At 35.0% G+C, this 18,810-nt stretch overlaps 1 protein-coding gene across 7 annotated transcripts in view; it reads left to right on the top strand.

The window, feature by feature from the left end:
* Nucleotides 1-3,519: 3,519 nt before the first annotated feature.
* Nucleotides 3,520-18,810, top strand: part of Mtmr2 (myotubularin related protein 2) — a 96,961-nt gene continuing 81,670 nt past the window's right edge. For 3 of the 7 annotated variants that reach the window (XM_021252683.2, XM_004838075.4, XM_004838077.4), the window contains exons 1-2: nucleotides 3,521-3,782; nucleotides 12,724-12,794. Coding sequence is in view for 1 of the 7 variants with exons in the window: in XM_004838073.4 (XP_004838130.1) it covers nucleotides 3,703-3,782 (80 nt within the window). In the remaining 6 variants the exon portion in view is untranslated. Of the gene's footprint in view, nucleotides 3,783-4,023; nucleotides 4,362-12,723; nucleotides 12,795-18,810 lie in introns of those variants that run through there. The other 4 variants (XM_013069645.3, XM_087212313.1, XM_087212312.1 and 1 more) reach the window with 3 other exon arrangements.

Below are 18,810 nucleotides of genomic sequence, written 5' to 3'. Positions count from 1 at the left end.
CATTTAATATTTTCAGAATGTGGTTGACTGAAATTGTGGAAAGTGAAACCATAGATGAGGGCAGACTGCTATAGGTAATAAATTAAAAGGCTTATGCGCACTTGATGTTTTAAACGATTGTTTTAGACATTTATTTCCTTATTCTGATCCAAGTAATCTATTAAGTAGCCTTTGTTAAGGTGATAGATACCTACCCACAGGTCAAAACCAGTGTTATTCAAATTGTGGTCCTGCAATCAGTGCGCACATGTGAAAATGTTAATTATCAAGCCATGATGAGATGAGAACAGAATTGGGGCTAAGTGTTTAAAAACATGTATGAATTTTTAGAATATTATTACATCTATTAAATATAATAAAATTGAGGGGCCTTAAATTTTGCATGCTTATGTTTTTCTTAATTTTTATTTTTCTAGTAATTAATTTTTCTTGTATATTAAAAAGTACTGATTAGTGATGGAAATTAAAATCAAGACACTATTTTTTTTCTACAATAGCTTGAGAAATATAGACCTAGATTAAAGGTAAGAAAAACAATTTTGGGGAAGGGCTAAAGTTAATCATATAATGTAAGAGATGTACCTAGACTATAAACAAATTATAGCAAAAATTTCATATGATGTAGGATAGGATGAAATAATGTTATAAAAGGTGGGACAAGTTGGGCATTGTGCTGTGCTCTTATAATCCCAGCACTCTGGGAAGCTGAGGCAGGAGAAGAGCAAGTTTGAGCTCAATCTGGGCAACTTTGCAACTTAGTGACACCCTAATTCTAAAACATTTTTAAAAGGGCTGGGGATGTAGCTCAGTGCAAAGGCCCTGAGTTCAATCTCCAGTATCAGAAAAAAAAAAAAAGACAATTGATGTATAGACAGTGATTTTTCTTGGGTATATGGCATAGCAGCCAACATATCAGAATATAAATTCAGTAATATAACTTTCAGATCACGCTAAAGTATTCTTTGTTTTTCATCCTGAGGTTACTATTTTATATTCAGGTTAATGATAAAGTAGTAAATTCAGTGGTAAATAAATCATAGCAATAGGCCTATTTACTGAGAACCTCCTCTCCTGTACAGAAAAACCACCTGTTATATGTACGTCTTAAAAGTCACTTTCTTGTCACTGGGACAAAATACACAATACAACTTAAAGGAGAAGAGCTTCTTTTGACTCACAATTTCAGTTGGTTCTTTTCATTACTGGCTGCCGCCAAGGCAGAAAGGGCATGGTGAAGGGTCCAGGAGAGGACACCTGCTCATATATGGAGACCAGGAAGCAGAAAGCAAAGGGAGGAGGGGGACAGGGAGCCACACCCTTCTAGATAAGGCCTCCAGTGACTCCCCTCTAACCAGGTCCACCTCCTAACACACTCAGATACTGAACTCATTAGTAGATATATCTGCTGAAGAGTATAGCACCCCCATGGAAAATCAGCTTCCAGAAGCCCTGCCTTGTGTGCATGAGAGTTTGGGGAGACATTCTGGATCTAAACCTTAACAATGTTTTTATTATCATTTCAGAGAAACAGTCATAGGCATACAGTAAGTTTAGTCACAGAATCAGGATTGCAGTGAAGGCTTACCTGATTTCACTTTCTCCACCTGACTAATGGTGTTCCTTATTAATCATTAGATAGGTCCATATATAAATTATTCATCATCAGGCAGGTTTTAAGTGCTTTATTAACACAATGCTAGAAATGAACTGAGTAGAACAAAGTATGTGGGTCTCCTATTCAAAGGCTCTTCAGTTGCCATACTTAGTATGAGAAATCCAAGTCAAACCATCAGGTGATAGTCAGAAGTTTGGAAAGCAGGTAGGGATGGAGAAGCAGTAAGTAAATTCTTTCATGAATCACTGTACAGATTTACGCTTGTTAAAGAGTTTTGTTTTTTTTCCCCTGAGGACCTAGTCTCTTTATCAAAGGAGTTTAGGTCTTTGTAAAAATTATAGCAATAAAAACAATAGCTTGCTATCTGTCCTTGCCAATCTAGAGAATGGAATAAAAAAGCTAGGCTGTTTGTGGTTGAATATACATTCGTTTATTAATACCTTCTCTAGCTTATGCTGAGTACAACTGAGCTTGTTTTTCTGGGAATCTATTTGTGAGTTAATATTTCATTGCACTACAGTTTGTTTTTAAAAAATGAATTGTTCAGTACAAATTAACATCTAGTTTAAATATATTTATCCTACCAAGAAAGTTTTTTAAGGACTGATTTTTTTTGCACAAATAATCTTTGTTTTATACACCATGCATAAAGAGATTGTCTCAATCTGAAAAATTCCCTTCTGTATCCTTCCTGTGTCTTCTGTAATAGAAAATTACTAGCAGAAACATTTCCCCTTTATCCACTTCCTATTTTCTTGCAACAGTTCTATCTCTCGACACCCCTGAGCTTTGTAAGGGAATTTTAAAGCAGTGGATTGCTAAAAGGTTGTCCTCTATCCAAAGCCACTACATTCAGTAGTAGGGTATCTGTGCTTTTTTTTTTTTTTCAGTTCCCTGTCCATTTCCTCTTCCACCTTTCTTGCTGCAGACAACGAATTAATACCGAAGTGTTTTTCCTCTAAACATTTTCAAGCCATACAAATTTAAGTCACGGTAGGCCTGAAAATTTCAGCTTCTTTCCCAGTGCCCTTTCTACCATGCTGGCTAGAACTGGAATGGAAATAGAGTGTTAAGCATTATTATTTTTTTATCCTACCTGTAGCATACCGTACTATTACCCTTTCTCTACTAATCACTTCTTACTGCTCTGCCATCCTTCCTGAATCTTCCTTTCAAAAAAGCTACCATTTAATTGAATTTATTATACTGTCCATTCCATACTATCAACCCTTCAGGGGTAGGTAGTAACACTAATGGTTAATATTTTCTTGCTTACTATACACCAAGCATTGTTTTAGGCATGTCTGAGCAACTCATCGAATCTGTGAGGCTAATCTTTTTCCTTTTTTAAAGGTAAGGAAGCGGATGTGCAGTGCCCTAGTTTATAATGCAGGTAACTGACAGAGCTACAATTTGAATCCATGCCTGTGTGGCTCTATAGTGGCCTTCACATAATCCATCCTACACTCTGTAATCATTATTTTCAGTCCCTTATCTGATGAACCTTTCCTATTTCATCTCTGTTCTTCTCATTCTTTCAGTTACCTTTTTGCTCCCCAATCTCCCGTGCTTGTTGGTCTCTTCATCCCACCGCCTACCCACGTTTCTCTCATTACCCTGCCTAAACTCTCATTTTCCTTGACTCTCCATTCCTGTGTCAACCATTTCCATGCCTTTAGATCCTTTAGTTTCTTTCTTCTCTTGAAATTCTAGAGTTCTTCTTATTATTTCTAGAATTTCTCTTCCTTTCTGGTCCTCGTCCTTCTCCTCAACACCGAAGACTCTTTTCCCTACAGCCCCAGCCCAATTCTCCGCCAGTCCAGAGTCCTCACCAGTGGCGGGTAAGAGCGGACCAACAGAGCCTGCGCGCCGCCAGCGTCGAGGGGCGCCGCGGGGTCTTGGGTTTCTGGGCAGCGACCGGCGCGGTGCAGTCTGGGCTAACATGGCCGCTTCCGGTCTCCTTCCCAGGCCGGCGCTGGCCTGACTTCGGCCCCTGCCCGGCGCACTTCGCACTCCGTCCTCAGCCCTCCTGCGCGGCAGCCTAAGAGGTCACTTCAGCCCTTCTCTCCGGCTGTCCCTGCCGCGTCATGGAGAAGAGCTCGAGCTGCGAGAGTCTTGGGTCCCAGCCCGTGGTGGTTCGACCGCCCAGCGTGGACTCCCTGTCCAGGTAACCAGGACGCCCGGGCCCCGCCCAGCGTCTGAGTGGGGTGGAGAAGGCCGGGGACCCGCTGGAGGTTGCCCCAACTCGCGGCTTCTGGTTCCTGCGGGCTGCGCCGAAGTTCCTTCCCCGGGACTTGGAAATCACCTCTTCTCCCTCTCGGGCATAGAGGGTGGGGAAAAGGTGGTTAAAACTAGCTGCTTCTTTATTGGCTCCTCTCCCTTTCTTATTTACTCACATTTCTCCCTGGTCTAGGTAGCCCCATTTCATTATTTTCTCCTTCATTCCCTCTCAAATCTTTAAAAAAAATTTTTTTTTTGGACAGCCCTTCCCCCACTCCTTTTTTTTTTTTTCATTTCCTGTCTGTCATTACCACTCTTTCTAAAAAAAAAACTCTTCAGTCTTTCTTCCATCATTTCTTAAATCTTTGATTTTGGGGTTCTTATCCAACCATTTCCTTTCGTTCTCATATCGTCACTTATCTCTTTCAGGCTTTCTCCTACACTTTGATTTTCTCCCCCGGTTTTGCCTAAAAATGTAAATAAATAATTTCCCTCTGCCCTGCTGTTCTAAATCTTCCAGCTGAAGGTTAGTATCAAAGAATCTGAGTAGTCTTTATCCCTACCAGTTAGTTTAAGAAAGCAAAATGAGTAGTAGTTTTCTTTCTTCTTGGGCGGCGGGTTCTCCAGGTTGCCGTTTCTCTTTTACCAGATGGGGGAAGACTTGATACACCTTTGCAGAAAGCTATGGTGAATATTACCTAGATATGTTTTGGATACAGTCCTTTTCTTTAGTTTTCAAATAGTCAAATAAAAATGTTATACAGCTACAATGAAAAACGGGTTATTTCCCACTAATATTAATTATTAGAGCTATTAGATACTAAATTGCTGTGTGAGAGGTCATAATTTTCATTTTTTCCTTGAATAATTACTGTCTTTAAAATTATTTTGTATTCTGCTAAATATTTTTTCCTGTAGGTGTTTAATACTTCTTTGATGAACCATTGACTGATCTCATCATTTTAAATTAGATTCTTTCCCTATATGCAGACATCACTCCTTGTTCATTCCTTTTTCAGAGTCCTTACACACACTCTTAATTGTTGGCTTAGTTGTCTTCTTTACTAGGTTATAAGCTACTTGAGGGCAAGGACGATATATCCTGATCATCCTCGTATTTACTTTACCATCATTTAACGTACATGGCTCATGTTACAGGAGCTTGGTCTTCGGAATTTGCACATTGAGTTATGCTGGACAGAATTTTTCTTTGCGTTTTATTATGTATATTGTACATTTATTTCAAGTATTTTTATTACTATGAAATTTTGAAAGTTAAAAGATTTATATTCAGAGCTGTAAAATCCTCTAAGAACATCTGTAAAGTCTCTTGGAACTCTAAAATTCTACTTTTTTTTTTTAATCTTAATGACAGTATTCAGTAAGATGAATGAATGCATTATTACCAATTACTTTTACAGACAACCTTTGATTTAGCTTTTTGAATACGAAAAATACATATTATTTATAATTAAAAACTAATGTACCCAACTGTGCCACTTTCACACATTTATTTCTTAAAAAAGATACCCCAGGAAGCTTAAAGTATATATACATGTTTTAAGTTTTTTAAAAAATGTTACTGACATAAATTTGAGAAAATTAAGAACTGGAAAGAATTTTGATTAGCTTTCTCTGGACAAAAATATGACTCCCTAGTTTTCATAAGAGATACCAGCTTTCATTTCTTTCCCTAGAAGATACAGAAATAACATATTTGATATTTACTGTATAGGAGTTACATTACTCTGCTAATTCTTTCTTCCTTTTTTTTTTTTTTAAATGATACTGGTGATTGAACTCAAGATTCGCGCTGAGCTACATCCCTAGCACTTTAATTTTTTTTTTTTTTTTAAGTTTTGAGACAGGGTCTTGCTAAGTTGCCTAGCTGGGCTCAAACTTGCTACCTCAGCCTCCCAGAGTGCTAAGAGTACACAGGTGAGCACCACCATGCCTGGCTCACATCTTTTATTTTATTAATCATCATACCTGTATGTGACACTTTCTAATAGCATGTATAAAAGCTTTATTATATACCCTCGGTAGAAAGCTTAACTTTAAACTTAATTTAGGCTAACAGTCAACCACAAGTGATTCTAATACACTGACTGCCAGAATGTACTATAATGTTTCTAGTAGCTATGTTAAGTCTATATGTAGATTAAAAAAAATTTTTTTTTATGGCAAAGCAAAATGTCAGTATTTTGGACTATTATCATCCCAGCCTTTTGCAGTACTATTACCCTTAAATTGTAGTTTATGTTTATATTTTTCGTTTTTATACAGAGGCTCAATTAGAAAATTGTCTTTTGCCACATCATATAGTTAATAATACTGTTCAATATGTCACAGAATGTCTTATGCAATAAATTGAAATAAAATTTTGTTGCGTTTACAAGGAAAATTGTTCATGGATGCAATTATGAGTGCTTCCTGTTAGAAAATGGAAACTGTAACTATCTTTCTCTTTAGCTTAGCAAAAAACTTAAAATTTATAACTGAAGTTGGTAATACAGTCATCTTTAGTTTCTTTCAGTAATTCTGAGATAAACTCAGTTGAAATATTATGTGTGATGTTTAGATGTGTTAATTGATGTCTTAAGCCCTGGTAGGAAATAGGAGGAATATAAATCTGAAAAATAATACAGCAACCCATTTGGTTGCCCATTGGTTTTTTTTTTTTTGGTACCGGGGATTGAACTTGGGACCTTCTGCTTGTGAGGCCAGCGGCCAGCGGCCAGCGGCCAGCGGCCAGCGGCGGAACCACTGAGCTAAATCTCCGGCCCTGCCCATTGATTTTTTGAAAATGACACACTACTGAAATTGGATGAAAGACTGTTGGGCAATCTGCAGTTCCCACTAAACATAGTACTGAATTTGACATATGTTTGTTTTCTTTTCAGAATTGCTGTTGCTTTTTAATGTTGCCTTCTAGGTCATCTTAAGCTTGATGCTTTTGGTCACAAAAGAGAACTTTCATTCTTTTGTATGATACTCAGTAGTTTTCTAATCAGTTAGTCAATGTCATCTTGTCCTTTAAAAAACTAGTATTTGGTGAGTCTTGCTGCTATTGGCTTATTTCAGCAAACCATATATCAACTCTTATTCACCTTGCCTGTTGTCCATTCTTCTCCCATGTCCACTCATGTAGTTTTGAAAAGGTTCACTCAGCAAACTGATAATTTAGCTATATAGTCCATGATTTCATTCTTGTTGGTCTTGCTTTGATTCTTGATATAAGTTGGACAATATGGAATATAAATAAAACACTATTGTAGGCCAGATGTGAGAGCTAGAGTAGATGTGGCCTCAGACCTGTAACAAGTTATATGGCAGAATTTGATACTGTATTGGTAATATTTTCCCATCTTAGTCTAGTTTTCCATTTTTCAGTTTGTGCATTATGGAATGTGAGTAGATTGTGAGTAGATTTATTGATTGCTTTTTACTGTGCATATTCAAATGGTAAAGTATCTAGTAATAGGTGCTCTGTGAACATCAGAATATTGTTGACAGAATGCTCACTGCTAGTCTTATACTGCCATGCAGAGAATTAAAAAATGTTTTCTTCTGTTAAATTTGGCCTGCAGAATTACAATTTAAGGTTCCAGCTGAAGATAATTTTTCCTTTTTCTTGGAGTACTGGGAATTTAACTTAGGGAGCACTGAGCTACATCCTCAGCCCTTTTCATTTTGAGAAAAGTTCTGGCTAAATTGCTTAGGCTGGCCTTGAACTTGTACCCTTCACGCCTCAGCCTCCTGAGTAGCTGGGATTATAGATGTGTGCCACCATACCTAGCTAAAGTTAATTTTATATGAAGCCTCTTGATATTCTGAGATTTTTTTGGTTGCCCCATCTTTTCTGTGCCCAGTCCTGTTGTATGCTGAGGTTATTCTTTCCTCTTCATTTCCTATCATGATTATTTTGGTTTTTCTCTGACTTACCTTGTCAAATGTTTCTATTTGATGCATTTTTCTTTTATCCATTATATATCCTCATGTTGTAGTTATTCTGGGCACCACCTGTTTGTCCTAGAATATTTCCGTTTTGTCAGTTGGTATCTGGTTGATAAATTTATTATCATTTATGAGTAGCTCATAGTTACATTTAAACTTACATTAAAAAGGAGGAAAGTGTACATGCCCAAAACAGCCCCCAACTAATTATGTTTTAACATTATGTGTCTTCTTTAAAATTATCTGAAAATAGCAAATCCTCAATTTCTGTTTCTATGAATTTTGATTATACTTACAACCTAAAGAGGTAAGAATTTTCAAGATTTCTAAAACACATTTTGTTGCAAGGTCTCATCTTTAGTTTCAGCTTCAAGGTCACTTAAAGGTGGTATGTTGGTAGGAAACAGGATTTTGGATTACAGGTGATGGATTTGTATACAGGCAAACATTCTTACCTTTAACATGGTGTTTCCTGTCATGTCTTCTGAGGTAGCTGGCCAGGACAAGCGTTAGAAACTGCAGGACCAAGTGAAGCTACCAGGTTAAACCTACAACCTTGGCCTTGTTATGAGCACCTTAACAGTAACTATGTCAGTAATCTAAAAATTACTTGTACTGTATTGGATTTCAGTAGTCCATGATCCATAAAAAACTTAAAAATTCTCTTGGATACAATCCAGTTTTATTCTGAAATAATCAATAATTATTTAGATTTTTCAGAAATGATTTTGAAAGATTAATAACTACTCAAAAGGGTGCAAGTTAATACTGATGCTGAGGTTGGGTTCTGTATAGTTTTTTCCATTGGGTCCTCTTGGTATCATTAATAGTGTTCAGTTAGTGTAGATCAGTAGTTCCTGAAGAAGTATGGTCCTTGGACAAGTAGTATCCACACCCCGTGGGAATTTGTTAAAAATGCAAATTCTTGGAGCATACCTCAGATCTGAATCAAAAATTTTGGGGTGAGGACCAACTGTGTTTTAGCAAGCTTTCTAGGTGATCCTGATAACATGTTAAAGTTTGAGAACCACTGCCTTGGGTCTTTTGCTAATTGGTGCCTCATAGCTCTATCAACATTAGTTGAAACAGACTAAGGTAAAGTTTATGTTAAAGCCATTATAAACCTCTTATTTGATAGTATTTTTGTAAACATGTTGACTGAAGTTGTAGAAGGTAAAAATCATCTCTTGTGGATTTATTATATCTTTAACTTTTTTTTTTTTAACTAGGGGTTGAACCTAGGGGCTCCACATAGAGCTACATCCCCAGCCCAGGGTAGGTTTGGACTTGTAATTCTATTGCCTCAGCCTCCCAGAGTGCTGGGATTATAGCAAACAAGTGCTACCATTTGTGGTTTAAAGGAAATTCCCTGAGGTCTTTCTTTTCAGTCATGAGTATATAATAAAAAGTAGAAGTTTTAGGCCTTTTCTTAAAAATAGATTCTTAATGAAATACATTAGTGGTAACAAGCATTTTAAAAATGCTATTAAAAAGAAATTCTAGGATGCCATTACTGTTTCAGTAAAACCTGGATTGTGCCCAAGGAAGGAAATAACCTGGATACTGATGTCCAGAAAGCATTGAGTTTATTTTGGAAAACTCCCAAGTTAATGCTATTGTATTTAGAATCACCAGAGCCAAAGACTGCATATGATTCAGCATTTGAGTAGTGGAAAGGCTCCAGATTTTAGTATGGAATATTTTTTCCTTTTAAGGAAAATGGTTTTGCATGTGCAACGCACTTGCTATCTATGTGTCTTTAAGATTTTGTTGAGTAAGTGAATAGTATTAAAAACTTTTTTTTTTTTTTTTTGGTACTGGGGATCAAACTCGGGACCTTGCACTTGCAAGGCAGGCACTGGAACCACTGAGCTAAATCCCCGGCCCCCAGTATTAAAAACTCTTTAATGAGTCAGGGATAAGGGATGATATTATAAGCCTGCTTTCCACAGAAAGTTACATTAAAAATGGAACTCTTAAAAAGAGAAAAGATTGGTACAGATTATGAAAATGAAAGATGCCCTCTTTATGAAAATAGTAACTTCAATTTCTTTTCCCTAGCTTTATTATACAGAACTATATTTGTGCTTATCTGTATTTGTATCAATGTTGTCATCACTATAACATTAAAGAGCAAGTGTCATAATTCTGCCTTTGACTGAGTGTGTACATGGGAGCTGTGGCAGTAACCACTGATGTCTTTTTATTCTTTGAGATATTCTTATTTGATATGAATTACTCTTGGGTTTTATAAATACTTTTTAATTTAGACTAAATAAGGGCAGATACTGTACTGTTTTAAATGTAATAAAAATGAACTTCTAGCATATTCTTTAACATATAAGCTTCAAAAAAATCTAAGTAATGATATTTGAAAAAGTCTTTTTTGTTAAAAGTTGGGCTTTATTTTATTTTTATTATTATTTTATGTTATCTGTTTTTCTGCTGTGCTGGAGATTGAACCCAGGGCCTCATACATGCTAGGCAAATGCTGTACCACTGAGCTACACCCTTAGCCCCTAACTTTAGGTTTCAAGTTTAGCTGAGTATAACAGAAAATCTAGACTAACATTGTTTTAAAACAAGAGATATTTAGATAGTCAATACAAATCTGATATAATGGATCTAAGTATAAAGGTTAACCTCATGAACCAAAATTGCTGTTGGAACTTTAGCCATTGCTTCTTCAGGGGAAAAGGAAAAGGACATAATACTTCTCTTTAAGGAAACTTTGGGCAGTCACATTAGTTTTCAAGCTTACATCCTGTTGGCCCTTGTAAGGTAGAATGTTTATAAATAGCAAGAGAGGCTAGGACATGAAATCTCTTCCATGAGGCCTTCTGCTGAGCTAAAAATTAGAGATTCTGTCACTAAGGAATAGATGAGAATGGGTATTGGAGATAGTCAACAGGTTCTCTGATAGTATGCAAGTGAATTATTTAAAAATAAGAAAGATATTTTCCAGTTGAAATCTAGAACATTTTATTTATACCAGAGACACTCTTAGATTTGCAAATATGATGACCAAAATAGTAATTAGATAATTACACTGAAGGAGAGAGGTGATGTATTATGGTAAACCAAAAAAGAGACTTGTATTTTGCTTTTTTTTGAGACAGGGTCTCACTGTGTAGTTCAGGCTATCCTTGAACTCACTATGTAGTTCAGGCTGGCCTCAAACTTAACGGCAATTCTCCTGCCTCAGTCTTCCAACAAGGAGGGTTGGGTTTACAGGCATGTGCCAGCACACCTTGTGAGACCTCTATTTTGAAACACCTTGAAGTCTTGAATTTAACTTTTTTGTGTACTATTATTTGGGCCAGACTTTTATAATCCTAATCTAGAATCATGAAATGAAAGTAACACATGTAATATTGCTAGATGGTTAAGTGCCAGGCAAATAGAAATCAAATGAGGAATGATCAACTGTATTATTTCATTTTTATATTTCATTTGAAGAGCTGAAGAAATTGCATGGCAAAGTAGTGGTGGAAATGGGATTTATGGCCTACTGTGTTTACTCTCTCTGGTTTGTTGTCCATTTCTGAATAACGTACATATGTTTTATTTCCTCCCAGAATTCTGCGTTAGGTTGTACTTTGGTATTTTTCTGTTGTTTCAGTTCTAAGCATGTGCCCTCCATATGGGAAATAAAACTTGACTGTCTTAGGCCATGTTAGTTTGTAAATGCTTCTGCCAATATATTTCATGTTTGTTTTTATATTGTTGATCTAAAAATTTTATTGAAAATCCAGAGATATCAGTGTTTTATACTTTCTTGGTTCACCTAACTTAAATATTAATAGCTTAAACATGTAATTTTGAACACAGGGTGTTTAATTTTTGGAAGTGGGTAGAGAAGGGTAGATAAGTCTCTTCTGGATTGATAGGACAATTTATTCATCATACTCAGAGAGCTTAATAGACTTAAATCATAAATATATCCAACTCTCTTCTCAGCAGAATTGCCTTTTCTGTATAGCAGCAAATGAGCTGTTGTTCAGGCAGAGTTTTGTCAGGAGTTTGTGTGTTAGTAAAAAGGAAAATAACTGGTCTAGAATAGTTATAATAATTATTTTGTACTAATTTTCTGGAGCTCAGTCAAGATACTTGCAAAAATAAAAACGAATTTTTTGTACGGTGCAGATATCCTGTTACTAATATGAGGAACATTCTTCCATTATACCTCAGGCAGTATATGAAAATTGAAACACCCGAGATAAGCTTGCTTTTCAAATCCTAGATGGTTGTTATAGTAATAAATCAATACGTTAATATTAATAATGTAAATAATAGGACAACATATTGTGGGCTTATGTGCTGGGTAAGGTGCTAAATTCTTTGTGTATTTGCACATATAATACTCATAATTGTATAGATAGTATTGCTTTTTACATTTTACAGATAAGAAATCTGAAGACTAGGGAGAATAGTTTGACATTTGAATTTAGGTCTATTAGACTGCAAGGTTTATGTGCTTTAAAGAACTGATTTTACCTGAAGATCTGGTGTCCATGTCTAGACCTATGTTTTATAGTTTGATGGCAGTTCCAGGGCAAATTGATTGGGTGGTAGTGATGTGGAGTTTTCTTGACATATTTTTATGAAGAAGGATAAAGATACATAATGCAGTAACAAATTGAGAGTTCACATTGGAGAGAATTTTCTCTAGTGTTGAATGTTCTTCAGAGAGAAAATAGGGTTTTTTTTTTATTCTATGTCTGATTAAGAGGGTAGTTTATTTTTTATTTAAAAGTTTTTCATTTTGAAGATCAGATAAATTACAAAACCAAATTATAATACCAAAGTCTCTGTTCCTGCCCTCCTGCCTCCCACAGGCTTTACACAGAACAATAATTTAGAATAGTTGATACTAGGGCTCCTTAAATACATATCTGAATTCCCTTAAGTTCCTTTGTGTTTGTTTACAGTTAATGTGTTAAGAGCCATTGGCATTTGAAGATCATCAGAAGTGAAGATAAAACATCTCAAAAATTATAATGTAAGTGAATGGGAAAATACAACAAAATGGACAGAAACTAATATTGTAAACAGTATTTCTGGAATCCTCATATTATGGCAGATGAAATTTGTGCGTATTAGTAATCAGTAACTTCAAAGTTTAATTCCTGTCCTAAAATTCTGTGTTTTCTTCTACCTGGAGAAAGCAGTGATTTTTAGTCATCCAGTAATTTTTCTTTAAAATTTTTTTTGGTTTCCATGTAGTATTATGTTCTTTCTTTACTTCCTTAGTATTTTGGAGCTGAGAAGAGGATAACAAGGTTTCATGTTATATTCAAAGTTGTATTTATGTAGAGACTGAGATCCTTGCTTTTGAGCTGCTGATGAATGTTGTGTATTTTACCCAAGTTTCATTTTGCTACGATTTTGTATGTTTCTTGGCCCAAAATATGATCACTTAACTAGCAAATACCACCCCCCCCGACACATACCAGATCCTTCCTTCCTTTCTTTCCTTCTATAATGTTTGTTTAGTATTTACTATGTCCTGTATATGTGGATCTGCTAGATCCTGAGTTCCTAAGAGTTTGGCACTGAGACCAGTTCTTTTCATATTGTTAGGAGCATAAGAGGTTGTTCATTTATTGTTTCTGCCTATATATTTAAATTACATGTGGTGCTTAGGAAACATTTAGCTTAAGTTTCAACTCATTTAGCAGCTTAGGTTCTGAATCATTGGGAGTAGGCCCAAGGACCTGCACTTAAAAGTTTGAGAAGCATTGAGCCAGATGCTTTTTGGTCTGGTCCAGCTCTGAAAGTTTGCAGATGAGGGAATAGACCTAGAAAATTTTAATAATTTACCTAAAGGCGCAATATATGTTAGAAGGTTAGAAAATATTAATGGTCTTTCCTCCAAGGGCACAGAGGTATTTAGTGCTAAAGATTATCCCCTGACCCTTCATTTCTAGACTTTACCAATTCAAGTCATATTTTTTACTGGGCCAGATAGCTTCATTGTGTTTCATGTCTAAAAACCTCCCTATATACCATATGTAAGTAAAATTGTAACGAGTCCATCCCTGTAACTGAAAAAATGACTAAAGCTCATATTGATTATGTGCATGAAAAGCATGTACCGTTTCTCCACCTTTAAGTCAGATATTGTCTGATTTTGGTGTAGGAAAAAAAAACTTTGTTTTTTGTATCCATGATATTATTTCTATCATGATTTAAATTTTATAGTTCCAAAATGAAGGATCTAATTTCATGTATTTTTTGGTACCGGGGATCAAATTCAGGTCCTTGAGCTTGCGCAGCAGGTGGCAAAACCACTGAGCTAAATCCCCGGCCTAATTTCATTTTTTTTTTTTTAGTCTAATTTCATTTTTTGAATGCAATAGTAGGCACAAATTTCATATTGCTAGGTAAATAGGTACTTGGTAATCTATACTATGTACAGCTTACTGTTACAACTTTATTTTTTTTCCTTGGATTCTGTCTAGTACACTATTCTGAGTAGTTTTTCTTTTACAGAATCTGGTCCTTTACCAATCAATAGACCATAAATAATTGAAATTAAGTTTATAACGCTAAATTTTTATAGTTTATATTGACAGTATATCTGAGGGACTGAACTTTTCCAAGGTTGTTTTTTGAACTATAAACGTTTGAACTAATTTTAGTATTGTATATATTTTACATTGTTTTGTGTAATTTGAAAACTACTGACTTAACTTCATATTGGTAAACATAGACAATTTTTGGAAATATTTTGTAATGCTTAAATTACTAAAAGTTTAATCTTAAAATACTATTACCCCTTTTTAGTATTTTGAATACATTTTAATTAAATTGTTTTAAAAGTATTATTTGTTTTTGCACTTATGGCTTTGCACATGCTTGGCAAGCACTCTACCATTGAGTTATACCCTCAGCCTAAAAATGTTATTTTTAAATAGCTAATTTATTTCTAGCAAGCTTATACTTTGCAATTGTAGATATTCTTTCCATTAAATTTTTCTTTTTGTACCCATTGACTCAGAATCATAAATGTAATTACTCTAAACAGGGACCTTATGTTGTGTGACTCCTTCATTTGTTATGTTTTGATACTAAAGTTAAGGAACTTGCCTAAGAGTGGATGTCTTATGTATGTTAAAATACTCTGTAAACAAGCAGACTGATGTTAATTATGTTTCTATGATAATATGTGTGAAATGTTTTGAAAACATGTATAATGTTTTGCAGATTACTAGGTACTGTGTAAGTCTACAGTTTCCTTGTGGTTTAATGGAAATGTTTACAAATTTGAATTTAAAATCAGAAAGGAAAATGCATATGATTGTCACTTAGTCTGTGTTCTTTTTTAAAAAATGCTTTTTTTTGAGATAAGATTTTGCTATGTAGTTCAGGTGGCCTTGAACTCTTTATGTAGCCCAGGCAGGCCTCAAACTTGTGTCTGTCCTTCTGCTTCAGCTTCCTAAGTGCTGGGATTACAGGTATGGGCCACCATACCTGCCATCTATTCTCTTATTTCTCATTCTCACCTTTTTTTTGGTTTTTTGGTGCTGGGGATTGAACTCGGGTCCTTTCACTTGCGAGGCAGTCGGCGGAACCACTGAGCTAAATCCCCAGCCCTCATGCTCAGCTTTTGAGTTTTTTCAGTGCATGATACTAAAGTAGGTACTATGCAGGTTACCTAATTTCTCTTTCACATGAATCACAGTGAGTAATCCAAACTGTCACCTTACATAATTACTCAATAAATGTTTAAGACAATACTATAGTGGAAGACTTCTGTCAGCAATTTTTTGAGGAAGAAAATTGTTAATGAAAAAATAAATGAATGCCTATTCAGTGTATGTCTCAATGTAATCTCAACCAGTAATTTTAAATCTAATATGTTTTGGTGTAGTTTTTATAGTAATAAAGCTGTTTTACATACACATTTCTATTACTTCTCATATCAGCCCTGTAAAGTAGGTCCTAATTTGATAAGTAACTGAGGCCCAGAGAAGTGACATGATCATCCAGTGTCCCTACTTATAAAAGATGGAACTGGAATTTGAATTTTGACTCTGAATTCCATGCTGTTTCTATTCCATAACATAAATTATAACCAGAAATAGTGAAATTTCATGGGGTATACATTTTAGTATTTAAAATTGATTCTAAATCCCGGAGAGCTAATAACAGGTTCACCTTGTCTCTAGTTAGTGTACTTATTTGCTGCATACTTTTTTTTTAGAAGTCTGATTCATTTCTCTTAAAATATGTAAAAGAAATGCAGCTCTTGTGGATAAAAGATTCATTTTCTGGCCGGAGATTTAGCTCAGTTCCGCTGCCTGCCTTGAAAGCGCAAAGTCCTGAGTTCGATCCCTGGTACCTAACCCTAACCAAAAACCAAAACAAAACAAAACATTCATTCTCAGTTTGACTACCATTATTTAAGTGTTTAAATATTGGTGAGTGATTATTATCTTTAAAATTACAGTATATATCTCGATTTCTTTGAGCCTTGATTGTCTTAAAGGGAAAAATGATAATCTGTTGTCCTATCTTTACAAATATGAGTAATGGTAATTTTTTAAAAAGAACCAATACCTATATAGGAAGTAGTATATTCTAGGCACTCTTTGAACTATTTTACTTGTATGACTTTAATCCTTGTAGCAGTCCTTCCAGGTACAAGAATTATCATTATCCCTACTTTATAGGTGAGGAAAATGAGGTACAGAGAGGTTAAATAACTTCTTCCATGTCACACAAGGTAGCAGAAACCAGAATTGGGCAGTCTAGCCCCAGTGTTGGTAGCAGGTATGGAAGATACTGGGTATGAAAATACTTTGGCATTTGTTGAGGGCTGTGATAAAGTATTACTGTATTAAAATTTTTTTAAAAAAACATACATTTTTCCTCATCCTTACCATAGAAATAGAGAATGACAAATAAAAGCAAGAAAAAATAATGGCTTTTTATTGTTTATGATTTGCAATACCAACTAATTTGGTAAATAGGGAAAGATCTTCAAAATTATTGAGAGACCCCTTTGACAGATGGAAATCACTGATGCCAATACTAAGATTTTTAATTTAACTTTTTTGGGCTGGCAAGAGACGGGGACATTGAATTTTCTTTTCCTACTAAATGTTTTAACTTCATAACTAAAAGAAAAAAAACCTATCTTCACTTGCATGACTGAAGTTTGTGCAGAAAAGTTATACTTTATTACTGTACATTGAAATGATAGCGACATATTAATACTCAGTTTTGCTTATCTTGGAAAAAAGTATCTATCTAGATGGCCTAAAGACTATTTACTGAGTTTAAAAATGAATTCAGATTTGCATGGTGTAATGAAAAGATTAACTGAGAGTTCTTTTGTCAAGACAAATTTCTGTGTGTTTTCTACTTGTCCAGGGCAAAATGTCTGTTGAAGAAATGTTTATTGAACAGGTTACCTGCCCCCCCTTTTTGTGTGTGTTTTTGTCCTTACATGTCAGTTTAGGATGGAAGTACTTGTTTTAGAGTATTGTGCTTTCCTCTCTAATAATCTAAGCAGTTTTCAATTTAGTATGACATTTCTCACAGTTAACCAGTAAGTAAAGGACTCTTCCTCTGCAAGTAGCTTGTGAATCCACATAAATTAAGCTATCATCTGAATTTGAATCCATGATTTTTTTTTTTTTTCGGTACCAGGGATTGAACTCAAGACCTTGTTCTTGCAAGGCAAGCAGCGACACTACTGAGCTAAATTTAGCCCAAATCCATGATTTTTGAACAAATTCTGAGACACTGTTTTAAGAGGGCTGTTGTGGCTGGTGGGATTGACGCTGGGAATCAGGGTCCTTTCCACTTCCTAGATGTCAGATGCATCTCCCATGGACATACATGTTTTGACTAGGATACTTTGTTTTTTTTACAAGTTTTATTTAAATTTTTAGGTAAGCTCTTTGAGGAAACAATACTGTGGAGAAAGAAACATGTTTGCAAAATATTTTCTATATAAACTGGCTATTCTTACATGTTGCTGGCATTATCAAATAATATGTCCTGATTTTTAGTTTGGGAAATACGACTGAGGGACCTGGAAATAAAATGATACAAATTTATCTGGATCTGGTATCATACATACATTTGTATCTTGGGATTTTTCCAAAGAGCCAGCAAGTACCAGTTCAAAGGCTATCTCAGAGCTAAGATTCCCATTGTTTTTCTGAATATTATGTAGTCTCATTTTTATCAATTAGGTGCCATGATGATAAGCTCACTTACACCATTTCTTTTGTCCTATAGATTGACTAAATTAAAACCTGCAAGGTTCTGTCATAACATTTAAAAATAATTAAAAACTGCAAATTAATTTGCTTTAGTGAGGTTGTTTTTCTGTTTTGAAGATCCTGCAAATATTCTGACAATAAGTCTTTTGTGTCCCAAATACATTGTACACACTGCAGGCCTTTTATTATTTTTTTAAATAAAAATTTCAACAGAATGACTAATAGAGCATGAACAGTGCTTATGACACTAAAGTCCATTGTGTAAGTATCGAGAGCAAAATTTGCGTTCCTAGTAAAACTTAACTCACAGTCACAATATAAAAGGCATTCTTTAATATTCTTGGGCAAACATGCTGTGTAAGTGTTCTGGACGTTATTTACAGAAAACACTTTTTAAAAAATAAGTATCTTTTCTTTCTGTGGAGTACTGAAGAAAAATTGAACTGACAGTAAGATGAAGTGGTTTAAATAAGGCAAGTGGTTGAGATCCTATTGTAATGTCTATGGTCAGCATTAATTGGAAATAGAAAAAATTGCAACCTCCCCTAAATCTTCTGGGAGCATTTCTTTACTAAGATGCATGAAAAGATATGTGACTTGTTTCCAGATACCATGTTGTTTTGAACTGACTATATGCTGGTATGTTTATCTGCATCTCTAATATTCTCAGATTCTTGTGCAAGTAATATTTTTATTGTACTTTGAAATATTTGATTAGAAGTAAGGGGAATATAAATATATTCATGGTATCTGTTAGTGTTTAGATTTTATTTTCTG

This window comes from Heterocephalus glaber, unplaced genomic scaffold (assembly GCF_053883595.1).
Source record: "Heterocephalus glaber isolate CG9 unplaced genomic scaffold, H.glaber_assembly_v1.0 deba00001429, whole genome shotgun sequence".
Lineage (NCBI taxonomy): Eukaryota > Metazoa > Chordata > Mammalia > Rodentia > Bathyergidae > Heterocephalus > Heterocephalus glaber.
Note: the sequence above shows the minus strand (reverse complement) of the source record. Positions and strands in the feature narration are given on the sequence as shown.